Consider the following 23,620-nt stretch of genomic DNA (forward strand, 5'->3'; position numbering starts at 1 on the left):
GGGGAGCATTCCATGGTGGTGTGTGTGTCCATGAGGCAGTGCTCTCCTTCTGTCCTCTACCTTCCTGAGATGCCCTCCTAGGTTGGGTGAATCCTCGTTAGGGTGAAGAAGGCACATTTTTAGCTTTTGGCCAAAAGACTGAAAAGGCTAAGATGCTGGACAGGGCTCCGAAGAAATTACTTTTGGGTCTCTCTTACTCTATATTATTGGCATACCTTCACTTGGATGAAAAATTAGGACTTAAGCACGTCTCATGGGAATCCACTGGATTTCTGCAGGAGTCATAGGCTGGTTGGCTAAATATGCTTTCTTTTCTAACTTCTATTTGGAGTACAGTGACCTTAGCACTTAGGATTCAAAACATTCAGTTCCAAAACCCTGTTCTTTTGTATGCCTCACAGGGCCACCTTCCTGTTCAAGAGTCCAAATTTTGGAGGGAAACAGAAATATCTGGATTGCTTGACATTATGTCCTCATTGAATCTCAGCTAATGTGTTGCCCATGTACCCTTTTTTCCTTTTTAACAGATACTAATTTTGTGTTGGGGAATGCTCAGATAGTGGACTGGCCTATCGTGTACAGCAATGATGGATTTTGCAAGCTGTCTGGCTATCACAGGGCAGAAGTGATGCAAAAAAGCAGCACCTGCAGGTATTTATATTTGGGGTTGTTCTGGTGAACAATGTCCTATGGTATCTTTGGGAAAAAGAAAATGGCTTACTGCGTTTGGGAATTGCCTTTACCTCCTTCAGTGTGTATTCACAGGAATTTTTATTGCCATATCATCTCTAGTTCATGTACCGTACTGGAAAAATCAAAGCAGATGTAAAACATGGTTCCCACAACTGACCAACTTGCAGTCACTAAGTTGGGAGAGAACCCAGAAGAACTCAGGAAAACCATTCTGTCTATAAAATGTGAACTCAAAAGTTATGTCATTTTAGATGAAATTAAATGTGAAAGAGGCTCAAATACAGTGAAATGGAATTTTAGATGATTAAAATAATTTTGAAAAATTTATGAGCATTTTAGAAGAGTAACTACAATGTTGGAGACAAGAGCCTTCTTTATAGAGATTTTCCTCAGAATTCTTTGTTGTTTTGAGATGGAGTCTTGCTCTGTCATCCAGACTGGAGTGCAATGCGTGATCTTGGCTCACTGCAGCCTCTGCCTCCCAGGTTCAAGTGATTCTCCTGATGTAGCCTCCTGAGTAGCTGGGATTACAGGCATGTGCCACCACACCCGGCTATTTTTTTTTTTTTTTTTTAATTTTTAGTAGCAGTGGGGTTTTACCATGTTGTTCAGGCTGGTCATGAACTCCTGACCTCAGGTGATCCACCTGCCTCAGCCTCCCAAAATGCTGAATTACAGCTGTGATGTACCATGGCTGGCTTCAGCCAAAATTTTTTACTTTGGAAAAAGATAAGAGAACCAATATTTTGTTGCCTTCTAATTCATGCTGTTACATCTCTTTCTCTGCACTCTTAGCAAATTGTACTAACAGTGCAGCTGGTATATTTTTACAGGGTTTCTAACCAAGCAGTGCCCTTGGGCCATCGTGTTAGAAAAGCTCTTTTAAACAGTTGTCCAGGTGTTGAGCCAGACATGTAGCCTGGATCCTGCCAACATTCCCCTGCTGTGCCCTGGCAGGGTCGTGGCCCACCATAGCCTTTTGGTTCCTCTCAGTCTCTGCCTTCTTCAGTCTTCTGTCTTCAGTAGGGTTTGCATGAAGCGGAATCATTCATGACAAATCAAGAAACAAACTCATCTGTGAAGAGTGGAGAAGCCTGTCTGACCAAACATAGTCTTCTGTTTTCAGAAGTTGCATTTTTACTTACTAAATCAGCCATGTCACTTTACATTGGTGACAAGCATTTTAAAATAAAATACTTTTCTAAATAAAATAAAGTAAGTGTCTGAGCTCATAAGAAGAAAGTATCAAATATTTTGAAAATATTTCCACATTTTTTTTGAGACAGAGTCTTGCTCTGTTGCTAGGCTGGAGTGCAGTGGTGTGATCTTGGTTCACTGCAACCTACGCCTTCCCAGATTCAAGCAATTCTCCTGCTTCAGCCTCCTGAGTAGCAAGCACCCACCACCGTGCCTGGCTATTTTTTATTTTTTTTATATTTTCAGTAGAGATGGGGTTTCACCATCTTGGCCAGGCTGATCTCAAACTCCTGACCTCATGATCTGCCAACCTTGGCCTCCCAAAGTGCTGGGATTACAGGCATGAGCAACCGTGCCTGACCTCCACTTTCTTAAATCTTAGATTTTGGGGACTGAGAAATGGAAAATTGAAGATTCTTCCCAACCATTCAGAGGTTTAGAAATTATAATTCTTAATGCAAGAGAATTATATTTTTCGTGTGCTGTTATCCTCTTAAGTATTTATAGATCTATTTATCTGCATCTACATCTCTATCTGTATTGCACATATACAATCAGAACAATTTGAGAGACTAGCTTCACTTTTTAGTGTGACTTGAACAGCCTTTCCTTACCTTTCTACTTATTGGCTATAATTAGACATTGGAAACTAAATAAAATAACTTGCTAATTTAGCCAACTTTTATGCACAGTTCTCATCAACTTATTGAATTACCTGAAGGTATCCCTTCTCCATAAGTAAACATACCTTTGTGCTATCTATGTTCCTGAGAGCTCAGGAGTCTCTTTTATTTATTTTGGGCATTGCAAGCATTTGCAATCTAAGATCCAGGTAAAGGAAACTTAGAACTACTGGTAACCTACAGCTTGACAAAGTACACAAGACAAATGAAAACTGGTGTAATTATGGCACTTCATTTATTTGAAGATTCAACTTTACAGGGATTTGTTTTACCTTGTTAAGGAAATTGCTAGCATATATACCATCACTTCATTTAAATGGAGGTCACTTATCTAGAAAATTAGAAAGAGAAAGAAGAAAAATCCTCTTATTCTCAGGGCTAAATTAGTCTTGATCTATTCTTCTTTCTAGGGATAATTCAGCAAGCTCAGTTTTCCATTTTCTGGCTTCTAGGCAAAGAATACAGCCCGAAAGCAGAGTACTACATGAGTGCACAGGGACAGCCACAGATAATCACATTCCTCAGGGTGTTGGGAAGGGACATCAAATAATTGTGATACAGAATTCACAAAGTCAACAGCTAGGATGCTTTTCTTATTGGGTACCAGAATTTGGACGCCTGTAGTAAGCCCCAGGCTGTTCCAGTATCAAGCTAAACATGGTGCTTGACTTGGTGGTTCGGTTTTAGATAAGAAATTGTACTTGATAACCTCTGAGGTTCTTTGTAGCCTTGAAATTCTATGTTTCTATGATTCAAGTCATCAAAAAAAGTTAGATTATATTGACTTTGCAGTCGTAGGAGATGAGAAGTGTGTTGTTTAGGAACCCAAGCCAGTTTGTGCATTACCCAAGACTTGAGGCGTGAACATCACTGCCCTTTCCTGTTACTGCAGTCTGAAGGCCTGGGGTTGCCAGGGGAAATGCCTGCTGGGCCCATGGGCAGCCTTTGCCAGAGACTTGGACTTTCCAGACCCATTGAAAGATGTTTTTTTCTCCCTTCTCCTCTGGTATTTTGTTAGTCTCCTATGCCATTATTCATTCAGCTTAATTGGGAGTATATCCTGTTCCCAGAAGGACAAACCATGATCTTCACATCAGATTCAGTGTGGGGCCCAGGAAAACAGTCCTGGTGCTTTCCTTGCTTCTGCTGAGAACTAGTGGTAGTAGATAGACCTTCTACTCTCCTGAAGTTTTCTCTAATAAGTTACATGAACATTTAAATAAATGAATTTATTTTGCTGAGGACTAGAAAAGGAAAAATCTGTGGTGTAAACTCACTCATCCATCTTTACCAGGAAATCTCCTAGAGTTGTATTTCTCAACTGAAATCTAATTCTGTTTCTCCTTTGCTTAAAACCCTGCCATGTGCTTCCATTGCTTTCAAGATAAAGATTAAATTACTTCCCATGGCTTATAATGCTGTGGTCTCCTTCAAGATCTTGCCTCTGTTTACTTCTCTATATTACCTGTTGCAAATTTCCCTCTCATTGTCTATATTCCAGTCATACTGAAATGAACTATAATCTGACTGTCACCTCTGTGTCTTTGCAATTGGTTTGTCTTTTGTTTGGAATGTTTTTCTCCTTCTTTCTCTCAGCCATTTCACCTCCTTCCTGCCACTTCGACCTAATTTGTCCTTACTTCTGGGAAGCATCCTCTGACCGACTGTAGGGTGCACGTTGCCCCTTCTGTGTGTTCTGTAATTCGTTATGTGTGCTGACATTGTGGCAGTGATCACACTGTTCTCTAATCCACTGTTTTCTGATCTGCTGTTTTATGGTGTATATCTCTCATCAGACTGTTTTTGGAGGCAATGAAAAAGTCTTATTCACAGTTGAATCAGCAATTTTTTTTGAGTCAATTAATGTTTTCATTGTGTGTGTGTATTCCACAGTACGTAGCACATTGCTGAATATAGTATAGATATTTAACACATGTTTGTAGAATAACGAATACTTGTTAATCTAACTTGAGTTCTTTGGTTGTTTGCAGTTTTATGTATGGGGAGCTGACTGATAAAGACACTATTGAAAAAGTACGGCAAACATTTGAGAATTATGAGATGAATTCCTTTGAAATTTTGATGTACAAGAAGAACAGTGAGTACTGAGATCATTCTAAACCATACCTTTATGTGTTTGAAATAGTAAAATATCTCCTCATCCTCTATTGCTGTCTTAGTTTTTCTTTCTCTCCCATCAGCTAAATGCTGTTACTTGAAGTCATTGTGTATGTTGGGATGAACGATATCGATTAATCAGTTACACTGTTTCTCATAAAGGAAACGGTAGGAATATTTGATGAGGTTCTTGTCACGAACACATTAAGACCTCTTGATCTATGTTGTTGTTGCTGAGGGTTAGTGTTTTTTCCTATTGGTTTACACATGGTGAGTTGCTAGCTTAAGGTACTTTTAGACTTTTTGTTTGTTTTGTTTTGTTTTGAGACAGAGTCTCAGAAAGGGAGGGAGGAGGTGGGACAGAAATTCTGTCCAGTTCATCTTTGTATCTATCTTCCACAGCACTTAGCACAAGTAACACAGTGGGTGCCTAATTAAGAGTTTCTAAATAAAAGTTTATCCCCAGTATTAACAACAATGCATTGTTAACTTGGGTTTGTTTTTGGCTACAATTACTTCCACAAAGCATGTTAATGAGGTTTTAGGTCAAGAGCCATACATAAATATAAAACTTGGTCTTCTCCTAGTAGCTTTCTTGCTAAAGATTAGCTGTATTAGAAGTATGGAAGTAGGGCATATGGCACTAGCAAGGCTGTATGGGTATTGATGGTGGTTTGTTTCTGTTTTTAAAAACACTATTCTGTTTTGTAAGAAGTCCTGTGTTTATACATAGGATTGATTAGTAGGAAATTGATTCAATTGAACAATTCCAGGATGGTCCTTATGGCATGTGAGGATAATTGTCTAATCTGGTTGTATTCAGGTTTGAGTGATATGCTTTGCCCTGGAAGATAAAGGGCATGTGTTGTTTTTATCTGGGAGGAGCTGGGACTTTTTTCAGGTCTTGGGTATTGGAGTAGGTGACTGAGATTATTGTTTTCTTGGTGGTCTTTGCAGATACTGATCTGGAGATTAGCACTGGCCATTCACAGGTCCAAGAGGGTTGTTACCGCAGCTTTCACATGGAGTTGTTGCCTTGCTCCAGTTTATTCTCTCTGCCAGCAGATCTAGTTCCCACCCCACTGTTAGCTAGGAGAGGAATGAGGGGAAAGACTGTGAAGGGCTCTATGCCAGTCCTTCCAGTATGGGGGAACACAACTCAACTCAAAGCAACAGTTCTTACCAGAAGCATACCAATAGTGGCTTTCTCAATGGAAAGACATGGTTCCTACATGTGTCATAAGCTAACAGAATACATTAAAAGTTTTCCACACTGGCAGCATTAATACTTCACTTGCCATTTGTTTCAGTGAGCATGTGCCCCAGAGTTTGAGATGGGAGATAGCAGTCTGCCTTTTGCTAGCTGTCTCTGGGACTGAAGATCCTATATTATGAGTATCTTACTATGCTGAAAGCGATTCTGATATTTGAAGTTCTGTACTTTAGGTAGACATGAACTACCCAGGTAAACCAACTAGTTCAAATGATGGGCTACCAAAGAATCAGCATTTCTTCCCTACCTGAAGGTTGTAGTAGGCTTATCGACAGTCTCCAAAGTGGCATGTCAACCTGGGCATCAGGCTCTACTTTGTGGGTGATATTAAAGCATTTTCAAGAGGAATTATGGTCATATCCAATTTTACCTTAGCCTTTACCTTCAGAAAGTAAGCTTTGTGTAAGGCATGACTGTTTTTAAAAATGTGGATTCTCTAAACTCTATAAAATAGGCACAGCTGAAAGTTAATTCCTCATCCAAGGTCATGTGGCACCAGGACTAGTTCCCAGTGTGTGCTCCCCGGCCATTCTCAGTTTTATTGTGGGTTCAAGGCAGGGCCACCACATATGGTTGTGTAGGCTGTACCCTGCTTAGGGGGAAGTGGAAACCAGCTTGTGATTTGCTTGCTGAGTCCTCCATGGACCCTGGTCTGGAACTGCATCTGTGCTGAGGAAGGAGTTTCTCTTTCTAATTTTTTGTTTTTTTGAGATGGAGTCTTGCTCTGTCACCAGACTAGAGTGAAGTGGAGCAATCTTGGCTCACTGCAACCTCCGCTTCCTGGTTTCAAGCAATTTTTCTGCCTCAGCCTCACGAGTAGCTGGGACCACAGGCGTGTGCTACCACGCCCAGCTACTTTTTTTGTCTTTTTAGTAGAGATGGGGTTTCACCGTGTTGGCTAGGATGGTCTCAAACTCTTGACCTCGTGATCCGCCCACCTCGGCCTCCCAAAGTGCTGGAATTACAGGCATGAGCCACCACACCTGACCTCTCTTTCTAGTTTATACAAAGATGGCTAGTGGGCCGCAGGGGCTCTGGACAAGGCTGAACTTGTACATACAACATGAGCCATGAAACTAAGGAAATGATGCAGATAATGTTGATTTCTTCCTAGGACCTGCTCGCTACTCCAAATCCCTCCGTCTCTTGAGGAATTAAGAAACTTGAACTTATTTGTTAAGCCTGAGAATTGTACAATTGCACTGGATTCTCTCTGTGTGTGTGTTTTCTTTTTTTCAATAGATTTTATTGACTCACTACCTTACGGCAGATACTAAGCTTCCTGCTAGGGATGCAAGTATGAAGAGACAGACAAAGTGTCTGCTTTCACAGCATCTGCAGGGGAAGGGGCAGCATCCACGGAACAGAGCCATAAGTGCTTTGATGGTGACACCACATAGGTGGCTCATAACCCCAACTTAGGAGGTTAGGGAATGAAGTCTTCCTAACAGGCATAAATGCCATGCAGAAACTGGAAGGATAGAGGGGAGTTAGACAAAGACGAGGGCCAAGAATATCCCGGGCTGAATGCATGTGAAGAGGGCAGCAGGGAGAGAGAGCATTGAGGGTTCAAGAGACACAAACCAATGCTTCTTAAACTTTGACATGCATAAGAACTCAGCAGTGAATGGAAATGTGTATTTCTATGCAGAGGGTCTAGCAAAGGATCTGAGGTTCTACTCCCATGTGATGCCGATGCTGCTAGTCCACAGATCACACTCGGAGTAGCAAGGACAGAAAGCTGCTGTAGTGAAGACTGACTTCCATGCCAACAGGGTGCGTCTCTTTCAGGGCTGTACCCCTTGCACCCAGCCCAGTACCTGACACATAGAAAGTGCTGCACCCAAACTCATGGAGTAAATAAATATATAAATACATGAGGGGCTGGGTGCGATAGCTCATGCCTATAATCCCAGCACTTTGAGAGGCTGAGGCAGGTGGATCACTTGAGGTCAGGAGTTCGAGACCAGCCTGGTCAACATGGTGAAACCCCATCTCTACTAAAAACACAAAAATTAGCTGAGTGTGGTGGTGGATTATCAATCCCAGCTACTCGGAAGGGTGAGACGGGAGAATTGCTTGAACCCCAGAGGCGGAGATTGCAATGAGCTGAGATTGTGCCACTGCTCTTCAACCTGGGTGACAGAGAGAGACTCTGTCTCTAATACATATGTGTGTGTGTGTGTGTGTGTGTGTGTGTGTGTGTGTAGAAATATAAATACATGAGATGTAATATGAGGTTGGAGAGGCTAGGAAGGGCCAGTCACACAGCCAAGTTAAATAGTTTAGAATCTGTCTCAAAAGCAGCAGTGGTGGAGAAGGCGGTGGGGGTGACGGGTGTTGAGGGATTTTAAGCAGGGTAAGTATGTCATCGGATTTCATTTTAGAAAGATGTTTCTAAGCCAAGGGGTGGTGGCTCACACCTGTAATTCCAGCTACTTGGAGGCCGAGTCGGGAGGATTGTTTGAGCCCAGGAGTTTGAATCTGACCTGGGACACGTAGCAAAACCCTTCTAAAAAAGAAATGAAAAATAAATATGGCTTCAGCTAAAGCGTGGAGATGGAATGGAGCTTAGTGAGAGAGGAGGTAGAGTGTCTGCGAGGAATCCCTCTGACAACAGAATGGTAATGGCCTGGTCAGGAGAAGAGGCATTTGAGCTGACAGATGTCCAGGGGACCATGGAGGAGATGGAGCATAGGGCCTTTGTCAGTGGTGTCCAGGGATGGGCTCCTCCCTTAGTTTGCGAGCCCCAGGCAGAGCCCAGGAAGTAGGAAGCCCCGCATTTCCAGACAGGAACTCATCTAACCTGAAGTAAAACTCGCTAGTGTCTGGCTCAGAGCTGGCATTGAGGAGTGAGGAGGTGAATGTTTGCTGAGTGACTTTGAAAGGAACCTGATATTTACTAAGAAACAAAAGAGAAACAACATGGGGTGATTCAAAGTGAGGGTGTCAGAGCCAGGGAGTGAGCAGGGGCAAAGAGTCCACTGGGAGCAGAAATGGGTGGGAGGGAGGAAGGAGGGTTTCATGTTTCTTTTCACGTCTGTGGAATAGAGTTTGCTTCTACTTTCAAACTTCTCTGTTCAGTAGAGTAAAACATTTCAGCATTTTAAAGCAATATAGAGTTTCATGAGGGAAAAGTTCTTCTTGTTCAAATTTTAAAAAGTTAAATGTCACTGTCTTAAAGCATATTTTTTCTCTGATTTTTAAATTAATGCATGTTTACCATGATGAATGCATGAAAAATATATAAAGAAAAAAACACACAGCAGACAGAAGTACTGTTACACTATTAACTTTTCGGTGTGTTTCCTTTTTGTTTTTGTCTGTGCACATTTTATGTACTAGAGATTTCGACATGTATGCAATTTAAAAATCATGTTTATTTAGTCTTTATCACAAAATATCCCCATTATTAAAATTCCTTATGAATACAATTTAGAAAGAATTTTATTAATTCTTTCTCTATTATTAAATATTTATGAGACTCAATTTTCTTTATTAAAAACAATTCTGAGGTAAAAATTGTTACACAAAGATATTTTGTTGACAGTATGAAATATTTCCTAGAAGTTGAGAATTGCTGTGTCAAGGAGTGTAAGCTAAGGTTTCTGAGACATATTGCCAAATAGCTTTCCAGAAGAACTGAACCTGTTTCCAAGAACTAATGCAGAATGTGAGTGTCGGACTCATTATACCTCACCAGCATTGAATAGTATAACTTTGAAATTGTTAAATTGCCAACAATTTTTTTTTTTTGAGTGAGCTTTTTAATGCTGGTGAGATTGAAGTATTTTTTTTCCTATTTACTATCCATTTAAAATTATCCTTTTAAATGTTAATTGTTCAGATTCTTTGCCCATACATCCTATTTAATTCTAGGGATTTTCCCACTCATTTTTACAAGCTTTTAATAAATTGTTTTTGTTCTTTTTCTCCCAGTCCCATTCTTCAGGGTTTGCAAGGACAACTTTGTAGAAAGAATATTCTTTTTTTTGTTTTTGAAATGGAGTCTCACTCTATTGTCTAGGCTGGAGTGCAATGGCACAATCTCGGTTCACTGCAACCTCTGCCTCCCAGGTTAAAGTGATTCTTCTGCCTCACCCTCCTGAGTATCTGGGATTACAGTTGTGCACCACCATGCCCAGCTAATTTTTTACATTTTTTTTTTTTTAGTAGAGATGGGGTTTTACCATATTGGCCAAGCTGGTCTCGAACTTCTGACCTTGTGATCCACCTGTCTTGGCCTCCCAAAGTGCTGGGATTACAGGCATGAGCCACCGTGCCTGACTATAAGGATCTTCTATTGATAAGCATTAATATTTGTCCCATCTTTTGGGGAGTTGAGAGTAATTAGCAGAAGACTTCATGGTATGGTTTGGAATGAGTGTTTGGAATGCCATTACATTTGTTGAAGGATGGATTATTTGAAAGATTTCTATACTGGCCACTTGAAAAACCTGGCATTTCTGGCATGCTATATATTTCGTATTGTCACTTACCTCATGTTTAGTATGCTGTATGATTTCCTTTTCTTTCTTTCTTTCTTTTTTTTGGAGCCAGGCTCTGGCTGTGTTGCCCAGGCCGGAGTGCAGTGGCATGATCTTGGCTCACTGCAACCTCTGCTTCCCAGGCTTCAGCTATCCTTCCACCTTAGCCACCCAAGTAGCTGGGACTATAGGCACATACCATCATGCCCAGCTAATTTTATTATTTTTTTGTATTTTTGTAGAGTTGGTGTTTTACGATGTTGTCCAGGCTGGTCTTCACCTCCTGAGCTCAAGCCATCCGCTCACCTCGACCTCCCGAAGTGTTGAGATTACAGGCCTGAGCCACCATGTCTGGCCTGATTTTCTTACATCATTGACAGTTGCCATGAATGAACTCACTCAGTAAATACTCATGTGTTCACTCCTGTGCTAGTCAATTAGTTTTTCAATTTTTCAAACAAGAATATCAAGAAGTATTAACCCTAAATAAAAGCAGTCAGTACACCCTCTGGACAACACTCCTCAGAGTGTGGCTTCACAATTTGTGGTGTGGCTGGTGGCCTGGAATCTGGGAACTCTGGATCAGCTCTCCAGTCGGAGAAGCTGGGGGAAAGCATTTCTGCTGAGCCAGCAAGGAGAAGCTGCTGGCCAACTTCATATTGATTACCTACCGTAGGCTCAGCACTGTGCCAGACCGGTAGGTCACAGAGATAGAGATGTAAGAAACTGACTCAGCCTTTGAGGAGGTTACAGTCTAGGCATGGAGACAAATCTGATAAGCAAAGCAGTCACATTTTGTCTATTTGCTGAATGGGTTCTTTTATTTATTCAGTGATAGGAGCTGCTTTTATGTAATGAATATTGATCCTAAATCATAGACATATTGAAAAACATTTTTCTCTATTTGAACATTTTTTCTTTTTCCATCTAGAAGTGAAAAAGTTTTATGTCAGTGTTTTCCTTCCGGGTTCTGAGTTTTAGATAATGCTTAGGAAGTTCTTCTCCGTACCTAAGTAATAAAAATATGCTTCAGTTTTTCCTTTTGGTACCTTTATAGCGTGTTAAAATATTTGGAATATTAAATCATTTTGAATTTATTTTTGTGTATTATGTGAAGCACCAATCTAACGTTTTCCACATTGCTTATTCAGTTGTCCCATTACTGTTTTTTAAAATAATCCAGCTCTTCCTTTCTGATTTGAAATGCCCTTTTCTTTATATGCCAATGCCTCACCCACACATATGTGGGTTTGTTTCTGTCTTCTCCTTCTCTAGGGATCCTTTAGTAATTTATTAGCTATGTGGGTTTGATTAGGATACTTGCCCACTTGGGTTGCCCACATTTGAAATGGAAATAATATCATAGTAGCTATTCTACCTTTTAGAGTCACTGTGAGAAGTAAACCGCAATGTTTCGGGGGCCTGACCCCATTGTAAGTACTCAATGAATGATACATACATATTTTTTCTTTTGAGGCCTGTGCCAGTTACTCTTAATTACTGTAGTAGGCAGACCCGGTTATTATTTTTCTTTCTAATAATTTCAAGGATTTATTGGGCATGCTTACACCTTAATTTTTCTGTTTGAATTGAATTTTAATTCATCAGAGTCAGAGAAAAACAAATACAAGAACAGCTGAGACTGATTGAAATTGCATTAGATTTATATATTAGAGGGAGAGATTTGACATCTTATAAAATGGAATCTTTTTATCTACAAACAATGTAACTCTCTCCATTTATTTAGGTCTTGCTTTGGGCTCATCAATGCAATTTTAATTATGTTGAGGCTTAAGTTTTGATTTTTCTGGTTTTGCCCTTGTTATGTTTGAGACTGGCCCTCTTCCCTCAAAACAGGCAGAGGCAGCTTCAGAGTTTTATTAAACACTTTGAGATACTTCCTGTTTTATAGTCATTCACAGCCCTGAAAAATGAGATTGGGCATCTCCATCTTACAGGTGAGGAATTTAAAAGGAAAGAAGAAAGGAAAGTGATAGTTTTGGGGCCAGGTGTGGCGGCTCATACCTGTAATCACGGCACTTTGGGAGACTGAGGCAGGTGGATCAACTGAGGTCAGGAGTTCAAGACCAGCTTGGCCAACATGGCAAAACCCTGTCTCTACTAAAAATACAAAAATTAGCCAGGTGCAGTGGTGGACGCCTGTAATCCCAGCTACTCAGGAGGCTGAGGCAGGAGAATCGCTTCAGCCCAGGAGGCGGAGGTTGCAGTGAGCTGAGATTGCGCCACTGCACTCCAGCCTGCGTGACAGAGCAAGACTCCAACTAAAAATAAATAAATAAATAAATAAATAATAAAGAAAAATAAAAAAGAAAGTGATAGTTTTAAACACCTGTGGATCAGACATGTGGGTATTTTTATTTTAAGTAACTCTGTTATCCCCATTTTACAAATGAAGAGGCTAATGGTGAGAGAAGTTAAACGGATGTGGCCAAGGCTCCCAATAACTGAAGATAAAGGGCTCAGACTCAGGGCTTGGGACTCAGTGTTAGATGTTCTAGTGGCCAGTGGTCATTATCTCCCTCTGGTGCTGTCTCATCCTCTCTGTATTTGTCATTCGTCTCAATAAAGTTGACTCCAGACCAATTGTTCTATTTCCTGTGGCAGGCTACCATCCCCAAGTCTAGTTTCTGGCCCTATCAGAGTACAGCCCTTCCCCAAAGCCAATCACAGTGGCTTGGTCTGTTCCATTTCTGTTGAATATGGTCTGGATACCCAGATGCCTGATTACAGGGAGTACTTGGCAGGAAGCCCAGGGTGGAAAGAAGATTGATGGAGGCCAAAAATTCTCTCGTGCATCTGAGCCTTGCTGTTTCGTTATCTGGCTGCCAAAGCGGAGGAACCTCACAGCCAGGTTAAGTTGTCAGGTTCATTACTGCATTACCTAAGGGGGCTATGCAAGGGATGAGAATCTGAGTGAGGAAAAGGCTGACCTGGAGCTGCCTTCCCATTGGGCATCCTCTTCCTGGAAAGAGCCTCCCTCACAGCAGCAGCAGCCTCTGCCATCAGTAGGGTTGTCAGGTGCTATGTTGTTCCTGAGTTTGTAAATAGATCTTCCTTTAATAAAGGATTTAACATTGACCCTTTGTCCTTTTTGCAGTAGGATATCATATGCTTACTTTTCTCAGTTTTTCCATAGTAGGCACTTGGGTGAAAAGGCAGAAATTTAACTTCTTCCTGATTTTGTGTGTATGTGTATCAATATTTGTGTTTATTGCCTCTCTAACATCTTGTTGGAATGGATCCTGTTGCAGAATTTGGGTTGTAGGAGAGACCCCTGTAGCCTACTTGCCCCAAATTCCGTCTGTATGAAAGTCAATGTCTGAATGGAGCCAAAGGATTCCCAGATATCCTTGGAGGGCAGAAGGGAAAGTGGGTTGGGTGGGGCTCCAAGTTCCAGATGGTTCATGTTCACTTGAAGCAACTGTTTCTTTCATATATTGAATGTTTAAATTATATTTCCTTAAATAAAATTCCTTTGCTCTTAAGTGGAAAAGGTTGAAACACTGGCCTGTACCACCTGGAAGGGACTTATGTTCTCTTCTGAAATAATTCCAGAAATGAAAATTTAAGCCCATTCTACTCTCTTTCCTAGACTGTTTGGGTAGTGATAGTTTGGGATGGAGGCTGATTTGAGTGACTGAAAACAATGGATGGAGAATTTATTTTTTTTAAATTTAGCATTCCTAGAGCATCTACCCACCAAGGTTGTTGTGCAACTCCATGACGGCACCCCCTGGAGTGGAGCGATGCAATGGCGTCACATGATCCTGTGCATAATTCTACATTGAATGCCAGGAAGTAGGGGTGCCCGGCGGTAAGACAGAGAAAGTAGTAGGTCTCTTGCCCTTTGGGTGTACTAGGATCTGGCTAAAAAAACAGTCCTTAGCTGTTAAGCTTTGAGGGGGTCAGTACATAACACTTAACTTCCCTGTCCATGATCAGAATCAAATGAGAGAGATAAAGGAATCATGCCCGTATAGCAGGGGTCCCCAGCTCCCAGGCCACAGACTGCTACCAATCCAAGGCCTGTTAGGAACTGGGCTACACAGTAGGAGGTGAGTGGCAGCTGATCGAGCATCACCACCTGACAGATCAGTGGTGGAATTAGCTTCTCATAGAAGCGCAAACCCTATTGTGAACTGTGCACGCAAGGGATCTAGGTTGCCTGCTCCATATGAGAACCTAATGCCTGATGATCTGAGGTGGAACAGTTTCATCCTGAAATCATCCCCCGACCCTGGTCCATGGAAAAATTGTCTTCCATGCGACCAGTCCATGGTGCCAAAAAGGTTGGGAACTGCTGCAATAAAGGATAAAATACCACTTTTATGACTAATAAAGCTGATCCTGGGGAATGTAGTTTATACCTGTGGGAAAGTGAGTTTCTAAAAGTGAACCGTAGAATCAGACACAGTTACCTGCAAGTCACAGGTAGTACTGGAGAACTGCAGGCTTCTCCTCCTACCTGCCATCCTTCCTGCCTTTTGCCTTTCCCCCTGACATTTATAGGATGTGGAGCAAAGCAGCAAAGGTGCCAAGCTACACCTATCCAGTTCTTGCCTCCCAGATTGCCAACCAACCCAGGAGAAAGACCCAGTGTTACACTGAAAGATGTTCTTCCACAGAGAAACACCAGATCAGAAAAAGGGAGGTCCTTTCCCTCAAAAAGCCCCTATATTCAGCTCAAGATGAACTCCAAGGCAGTGTGTCCTGATTGTATGAATTTTAGTTATGAGATATATATTTAGATACTGAAAAGGAATGGTATCTAAAAAGAATGACATGTGAATAGATGGTATAGCCAAATCTGTAAACTAGCAATTGTCAAGCTAGATTGGCTAACTAAGCCTAATGTTAGAGATGTCTGTCTGGTGTATAGTATGGAGTTTGATGTGATTGTGGACACAGAAACCCAGGTGACCTCTTGAGGAATGATTTTCATCTCCAAGATTCAGTGAGTTGTCTGCTCTCTAGCTCACAAAGCAATATATGTAAAATGCTGAGCACAGGGCCTGGTATATAGGAAACTAATACTTAACATGGGGAAATAGTTACTTTATTTTCATTTGAAAATGGTTATAAAATAGTATGCTAAGTATTATTCCAGTTACGCAAAATTCAACAAATAGTTACTCAGTTCTTCCAGAGGCCGTTGTAGGAACTGGAATATAAGAACTAGGAAGAAAAGAACATAGGATTCCTTTGGGTCTCATTTAATTTTGCATCATAGAATAAATTGGTGCTTCTTGCTGTGATGTCCTCTATGACTAGAAAATGTTTTTTATTTTTCCTAATTATTTTTGGGAAGCCAGCAAGTGACTGTACAGATATCTGCCTGCTGATACCTGAGTGGGTGCCCTCTAAGAAGCCAGTCTGAATAGCCCTGCCTACCTCCTTCTGTGGATGAAGACAGTACTTAGGAAGAACTCATTTATCTTCCATTCTAGCTCATGAACAAGGATTCATATGGAAACACATTTATTGAGCTTCCTATGGCACTGACGTGATCCAAGCCCGAACCTGCTTGGAATCCTGCTTTTCTGGAGAGCTCTGTATGGGGCAATCATTGGATTGTTCCTGTTCTTCTTCAATGCCTTGCCATTTGCCATTGTATTGGATCTTTTGGAATTTTATTTTGAGGAGAGAGATGTAGAAATATAATTTCTGGGCTGGGTGTGGTGGCTCATGCCTGTAATCTCAGCACTTTTGGAGGCTGAGGCAGGTGGATCATTGGAGGTTGGGAGTTAGTGACCAGACTGGCCAGCATGGTGAAACCCTGCCTCTACTAAAAATACAAAACTTAGCAGGACATGGTGGTGGGTGCCTGTAATCCCAGCTGCTTGAGAGGCTGAAGTGGGAGAATTGCTTGAACCCGGCAGGTGGTAGTTGCAGTGAGCTGGGATTGCACTATTGTACTCCAGCCTGGGTGACAGAGTGAGACTCTTGTCTCAAAAAAAAAAAAAAAAAAAAATTGAAATCAGCTGGGGTTTTCAACCTATTTCCTAATTTTTAAAATCAGTTAAGAGATCTGCACTTAGAAAATTATTTAAACAAGAGAAACCCCTCACTGAATAGTCACTGTGAAAGTTTTTATTCTAGCAAGAAGAGAAATTTTCATGTGATAACCCAGCACCTGAGGGAATAAGACCATTTACAAACTGAATTAATATTTGTACCTATTCATTCCCAAGTCTTTGCTTCCATAGGCCCTCAAATGAGAATGCAAATTACTGACCAACCTTTTGATATTCCTTTCAGGGACACCTGTGTGGTTCTTTGTGAAAATTGCTCCAATTCGAAACGAACAGGATAAAGTGGTTTTATTTCTTTGCACTTTCAGTGACATAACAGCTTTCAAACAGCCAATTGAGGATGATTCGTGTAAAGGTTTGTAATTCTGACTTGTACAAATACGTTTATGCCTTTTTTTGTCTTTAGTGTGGCTCTTGTTACAGAGAATTTGAGGTTGTCAAGGCAATGACTTCACAAACCTCAAGATTCAAACTTCAAATTGTATAGAGCAAAGCACTGTGTCATTCTGGAATGTATGGGGGGAGGAGAAGGGGAGAAAAACCACTTTGTTTAGGAAAGCATTTGACTCAATTTCATACCTTTAATAATTAACCCTTTCCATTATTAGTTAGGCAGAGGAAGATAGTTTGGCAACTAGTATCAGAATCCTTTTAAGTTTTCATATAACAGATGTCAGCCATACAAATGGAACAGTCCATGGCTACATTCGTCTGCTTTATATATAAACATTCTTAAATTTGACTGAAATCTAGTGCTTCAAGATTGTTAAAGCAGACTTTAGCACATCTCTGCATCTGTGGTTGATTAAGTCAGTGACTGGTTAATTCATTTATGAAGCCAGGGTCCTGAGTAACATTTCTATATGGGTTATTTAATCAACGGTGTGATCACAGATTTTACACTCGCTTCAGCCATATCATATGCAGGTATTGTTAGCATAACATGGGGGACACAGGAAAGGAGATGGCTCAGGATTTCTGGAACAACTACACCCCTGAAGAGGTCCAGCTCATCAGGATCTATAAAAGATGGCATGTTAGTCCCAGAGGTTTGGGATTAGGGAGTGACATAGCACCTCTTTCACATCTCTTGTTCATAGCTTACATTTAAGATAACTTAGAGGCTAGGAGCTTTTTCATGTTGTAGTGCTACCTGGCTCTGTGGTTGATTTTTCAGCTCTGCTGGAGAACTGTGCTCCTTGTGATTTTCTGAGATGTAGCAAAGAGATGAGAGTGGAGTCCAGGGGAGAGTCAAACTGAGACACATTATTTTTCATGTGACAAAATTTTTGTTGTTAAATGAACATTGCAGGAGGAAATAAAAAGCATTATATGGATGCTCTCTCAAGGGCTGTGTCCTATGAGGGTATTTAAAATCCTGGCACATTTAGACACATTTATGGAGTTCAGAGCACAGTACTGTTTATACCAGTGCATCCTATTTTTTAAAACTGTGTGATAGCTCAGTAAATCAATTTCAGCTTGCTTTTAGTTTTAAGACTGCAGCAGATGCAAAGTCTCTCAACCAGTGTGTCAGCCACCTAAAGTCTCTCTTTTCTTACAAATTCATGATTGCCCAATTTCTAGCTTCTAATTTGGAGATTTCTCAGTGCAGTTGATATTTTGTGGCAGTGGGTTCACTCATGCTTAGGAATCATCTTGTTACCATATAGAAAGGCCAGTTGCTTTTTTAACTTAATAAACTCATAAGCAATATTTTGAAGGCAATTGAATATTTTGACAATTATTTTTGCAAGTTTTCCCTTAAAAACTTAATATATGTGATTTGGTTGAATCAAAATGTTTTGTTTTTATTACCGCTGGAACTTTTGTAGGTGATGTGCTGGTATTATTTAGAAGGAAAAGCATACCTAACAGAATGCACCTTACCTGCCACGTAGGTATCTGCATTTGATGCTCACAAAACCTGAAGGAAAATAAATCAGAGTGATGTAGTGAGACTTACTTAGGTTTATTCTCCAGGAATAAAATGCTCCACTTCATTTAACCTGGCTCAATGATGCATTTCCTTGCTGAGAAGAGTTTTGGTACATACACATACATACTTAGACACTCATAAGGACATACACACACAGTTAACTCTGTTTCTTCTTAGCTGAGGAGACCAGATATTAATTCTTTTCGTCAGTGAAATAAATAGGAGTAACTTGTGACTTGATTCACAAAAATTTGACACACACACATATGTTAGCCCTCGATGTAGGAATCCTGCTAGCGGACCACGCTTAATGTCTCCTCAAATACTTGGCTTTATAAGCCTGTACATTTCAAATGCCATGGCAGATTACGTTCAGATCTTCCCACTTGCCAGATCATCGTGCCCCTGGCCCACTGGGGTTTGGTGGTCTGCTTAGGACAAGTCAAACTTTATATTAGTGTGTTTGTGATGGAAACACACGATAGTTTCTCTAGGCCTTATATTTTAAGCTTCTAAACTGTAGTTTTGGCTACAGGGATCAAATCTGGATCCTAGAAAATGTGCTGCCATGTGGCTGGCTTGATGTTTCTTCTTGGATGTGCTCTCAGCAGCTTGTTTCCAGCAGGCCAGCTGGGTTTTCAGTACAGCACCTCCAAGGCGGGTGGATCACGAGGTCAAGAGATTGAGACCATCCTGGTCAACATGGTGAAACCCCATCTCTACTAAAGATACAAAAAATTAGCTGGGCATGGTGGCGCATGCCTGTAATCCCAGCTACTCAGAAGGCTGAGGAAGGAGAATTGCCTGAACCCAGGAGGCGGAGGTTGCGGTGAGCCGAGATCGCGCCATTGCACTCCAGCCAGGGTAACAAGAGCAAAACTCCGTCTCAAAAAAAAAAGAGTCTTAAGAGTCTTGCTTACTTAGGGCTTGTTTAGAGTTCACTTTGGAGATGGAAAGGAAATGTGAATAATCTAAATCCAGGGAAAATTTTTGGATAATTGCTCTTTGGCATAGCCCCATGGGATGTTTTCCCACCACCATATTAGCCTTTTAAATCAGTTGTGTTCCAATTGTCTTTAAAATTACTTTGTTTTCTCAGATCATGTAGTACCTAATTTTGGGACTTGGAGGTGAGGTGGGTGCATCCTACTAATGATGCAGGAAGCCAGTTTGTGCCCCAAATTTTCCGACTAACCACCCACAAAGGGTCCAACATATAAGTTAATTGACAGTAGCCTATTTCAGGATCTGACACAAAGTAACTTCTCTTCTACCCAGAACCTCAGGCACAGGGGATGGGTCCTGGAAGTGTTTCCAGAGCCCCCTCTGTCATTTGGTATACCAGTTCTCACCATCCTTTTTATGAGCTAGGTGGGCCTCTGACTTCCTCATCTTCACTTTGCTCTCTGTCTTTTGACAGTAATTCTGTTACTCTCTGATAAATAGTGCCCACGGATGCTACGGAGCAGGGAATGAAAGTTAAGCTAGGTTTGCTGTTTGCTAACAGCTCTGGTGTGTGTGTGTGTGTGTGTGTGTGTGTGTGTGTGTGTGTGTGTGTGTGTTTAAAGGCTGAATGAGAGAGTAGGTAGGAATTCCGGCCTAAAATGAGAATCTGTGATGCTCCAGTGATTTCATTTGTTTCTTATCTCTTGCTTTTTCTGTTGTTATAGATAATTGGGAGTAGGCTGTGGGGTATGTTTCTGTCGCATTCTCTCTTCTGAGCCAGGAGGGTTGGACAAATGAGTAGAGAATTAGAGTGTAAAGCTCAGAATTTTCTCTCTTTACGTTGCTCACCAAAGGATGAGTCAATCTTCTTGTTTTCTCTATTATCCCACCAACAAATCTCATATTAAAGGAGCAAATTCATTTTCAAAGATTCACATGTTTACTTCTAAATTCAGAGTTAAACTTGAGCCAAATACAGACAACAAAAGGAATGAAAAACTTACAACAGGTTTCTAAGAACCACAGATTTAGAATATTGAAGGATGAAGCCTCTGGCAAGTTGTTGTAACTGTTGACCCTTCTCCATGTGTCTTCATGTTGGACATGGGAGAAATAGTAATAGACATAAGTCACGGGCCCCAACCCCCTCTTCAATGTTAACATTTTATGTCTCTGCCCTTGGGTTGATGGGAAAGTGATGATCTAGTGACTGCTACTTGAAGAAGCCATTTTAGATTTTTGGTTATGTGTACATTGGTAAGGAAAAGACTGTGGGAGGAGACTTGAGGATGCTTAGGCAGTGGTCCATGCTAACTCTCCATGCTGTACCCTACCTATGTCCACTATTCTCTGCTGGATGTTTGGATTATGCTATTAGCTCCTCTGAATTTCTTTCTTTTTTCTTTTTTTTGAGATAGAGTTTCACTCTGTTGCTCAGGCTGGAGTACAGTGGTGTGATCTCGGCTTACTGCAACCTCCGCCTCCTGGGTTCGAGCAATTCTCCGGCCTCAGCCTCCTGAGTAGCTAGGATTACAGTAGCACACCACCATGCCTGGATAATTTTTGTATTTTTATAGATGGGGTTTCACCACATTGGTCAGGCTAGTCTCGAAGTCCTGACTTTGTGATCCACACACCTCGGCCTCCCAAAGTGCTGGGATTACAGGTGTGAGCCACTGCACTTCACCTTCTCTGAATTTCTGACTCTGTATCTCAGGACAAGGCTGGCCTCTGTCTTTTTTGGTATCCCTGGACTTATTCTCAGAGGAGTTAGAATTCTAACTCATCCCAGCACCATCTCTTCTGGTCTAAAAAAGAAAGATTCAGGCTCATTGGTGGCTCAGCCAATTTGACACCTACCAGCCATTGTGGAGTCAAGACAGGAGAAAAGCCATCTTTTCTCACAATGGAGAAAAGATCCAGTAAATACCTTTTAGCTGATTGCTAGATTGTGTAGTGTGTTCCCCCTTCTCTCTGTACCTTCGTCTTCTCCTCCTGCCCACCTCCCCTCTCATTTTCCTGATCATGTTGTGCTTTCAATTTTCTCATGGCATCCACAGTCCTGCTATGCCCAACTTGCTGGTGACATTTGTGACAGAGCTGCAAGAATCCTGAGCCAGGGGTTTCTTCATCTGAGCTCAATTCAGTGTTGAACTTCCAAGTGGGATATAACTGGGGGAGTGGATACAAGAATGCCTGGGAAAAGAGAGGAACAGAAATATCCCTTGAAACGGAAGAGAGTTTGTGAAATGGGCTGCTTATCCTTTGGGACTTTATATCTATTGGAAACCCAGACAGAAGTAGGGCGATGAGACAAAAAAAAAATTTGTTATTTATGTGTCCAATACACCTATTGTATACGCCTTTTGTATACACCTGTTGGGTGCCTGGCCTCATGCTAGGTGCTGGAATGGACACTAGGAAATGCCTGTGATAGAGCCTCTGAGTCTACTTGGAAGAAGGGATAGACAGGTAAGCAAATAAAACAGTAAAGCTCAATCAATGATCTAACATATGCCCACCTAAATTAAGTGGGGGTTAACCACAGGAAGCAGGTAAGTCTGCTAGGGGTAGGCCAGTATCTGGAAAAGGCTTCCTTAAAGGACGATGGTACATTCATTGACATTGGGAGGGGATGTCAAAACCCCTGCAGAGTCCATGCTGTCCCCTCCTGTGAACATTAGTGGGACCCCCACAGTCAAACCACTATGTGTATCTTTTCAAGCCAACCCTAGCAGTTCCACATTTCTGCTTCATGGCATCAGGGTGGATGAAAGCACTACCGGTTTTTATTAAAGCCTGGCATTTCTGGAATGAGACAAAAAAGAGCTGATTGGCTATTACGATATTGACAAAAATTTATCCAGTTTATGATTCTCAAAAGTTGTATAGAAAAATAAAACATGGACATGCTTCTGCTTAACCCCATTGTCCTCTGGATTCTAAGTCTACCTTGAAAAGTTGCTTCAGGGTAAAATTTGGCAGATGAGATTTCTACTGGAAGGTGCCGAATGCTTTAAACTCTAAGGGATATAAAAAAATAAATTCACCTAGTCCTGCTTTTAGCTATCATGTAAAAATAGTTGCATGCTCTGTTTATTTGCTGTATATCCCACATCCGGGTGTTTGGAGCTCCTAAAACCCAAGCCTGGTCTTGAGAATCCTGACAGGACTTCAAAGGTCTCATGGGGCAACTGCCATGGTTATAATCTTGATGCAGATGGATTGTTGGGTGTTGGAATGGACAGTTGTCTTTGGGGGCATTTAAAAGGTGTCAAGATCATTCAGACATCTTCGATTCTCAGTAAACACCTGTCACCAACTGTCTGTCTCCCATCTCAAAGCAGACTAAAATCTGCCACTGCTTTCTCCCACCTACCCAGGGGTTGAAATCATTTCTTATTCCCCTGGCCTTGGAGAAGGTAATGTATAGAATGGCCGTTTGACTAGCTTGTCCATTTAAAGTCCAGAACCAGCTGTTTCTGCAAGATCAGATAGTGGGGGATTGGGAACAGCCTGAGCCAAGTTACCAAGTCAGAGAAACATTTCAATTATCTGGTATTATCTTGTGAAGAAGGCTTGGGTGAGAGTGGAGATATCAGTGTTCTAGACTCTTTCTGATTGTCCAGGCACTCTGTGTCTTAGCCTTCCTATTTGTAAAGTGGTGCCAAAACCTGCCCTACCAACTTCACAAAGTATGATTAGGATGAAGTGAAAGTGCAGGGGAAAAGCAAATTGCCACACACAAGGTGCTTTTCTGAGCAGTGGGTTTTGCTCGCAGGGATGCAGAGTGACTCGTGGGAGCTCAGGAGGGTATCGCAGGTGTCTGTTTCTGGCAGCATAACTTGTAATGTGAATATCTGTGCACCTTTGCGATGTGGTTGACCCTGTCTTTTCACTCTTCCATTTGCTTCAGGCTGGGGAAAGTTTGCTCGGCTGACAAGAGCACTGACAAGCAGCAGGGGTGTCCTGCAGCAGCTGGCTCCGAGCGTGCAGAAAGGCGAGAATGTCCACAAGCACTCTCGCCTGGCAGAGGTAAGGGCAAGGGGTTAGCTCATCTCAAGCCTCACTTTTAGCGGGTGCATGCGCTGAGGAAATGGCAGAAAACTAGTGTGCTATCATGGAGAGGACCTTGAGAACCCACAGATGCCTGTCTTGGCTGGGCTTACACACCACCGTGTCTGACATTGGGTAAGTGACCTAACTCCTTTGAGCTTTATACTTTCCCATGT

The 23,620-nt window shown here is 41.6% G+C and overlaps 1 protein-coding gene across 2 annotated transcripts in view; it reads left to right on the forward strand.

Annotated features, from left to right (window-relative positions):
• The window catches only part of KCNH1 (potassium voltage-gated channel subfamily H member 1), a 440,309-nt gene that overhangs the window by 23,183 nt on the left and 393,506 nt on the right, over positions 1–23,620 (forward strand). For both annotated transcript variants that reach the window (XM_035280423.3, XM_035280424.3), the window contains exons 2-5: positions 528–651; positions 4,565–4,671; positions 16,731–16,859; positions 23,305–23,423. In XM_035280423.3, coding sequence (XP_035136314.1) covers positions 528–651; positions 4,565–4,671; positions 16,731–16,859; positions 23,305–23,423 — 479 coding nt within the window. The remainder of the gene's footprint in view (positions 1–527; positions 652–4,564; positions 4,672–16,730; positions 16,860–23,304; positions 23,424–23,620) is intronic.

Source organism: Callithrix jacchus, chromosome 19 (genome assembly GCF_049354715.1).
Source record: "Callithrix jacchus isolate 240 chromosome 19, calJac240_pri, whole genome shotgun sequence".
In the NCBI taxonomy this organism is placed as follows: domain Eukaryota; kingdom Metazoa; phylum Chordata; class Mammalia; order Primates; family Cebidae; genus Callithrix; species Callithrix jacchus.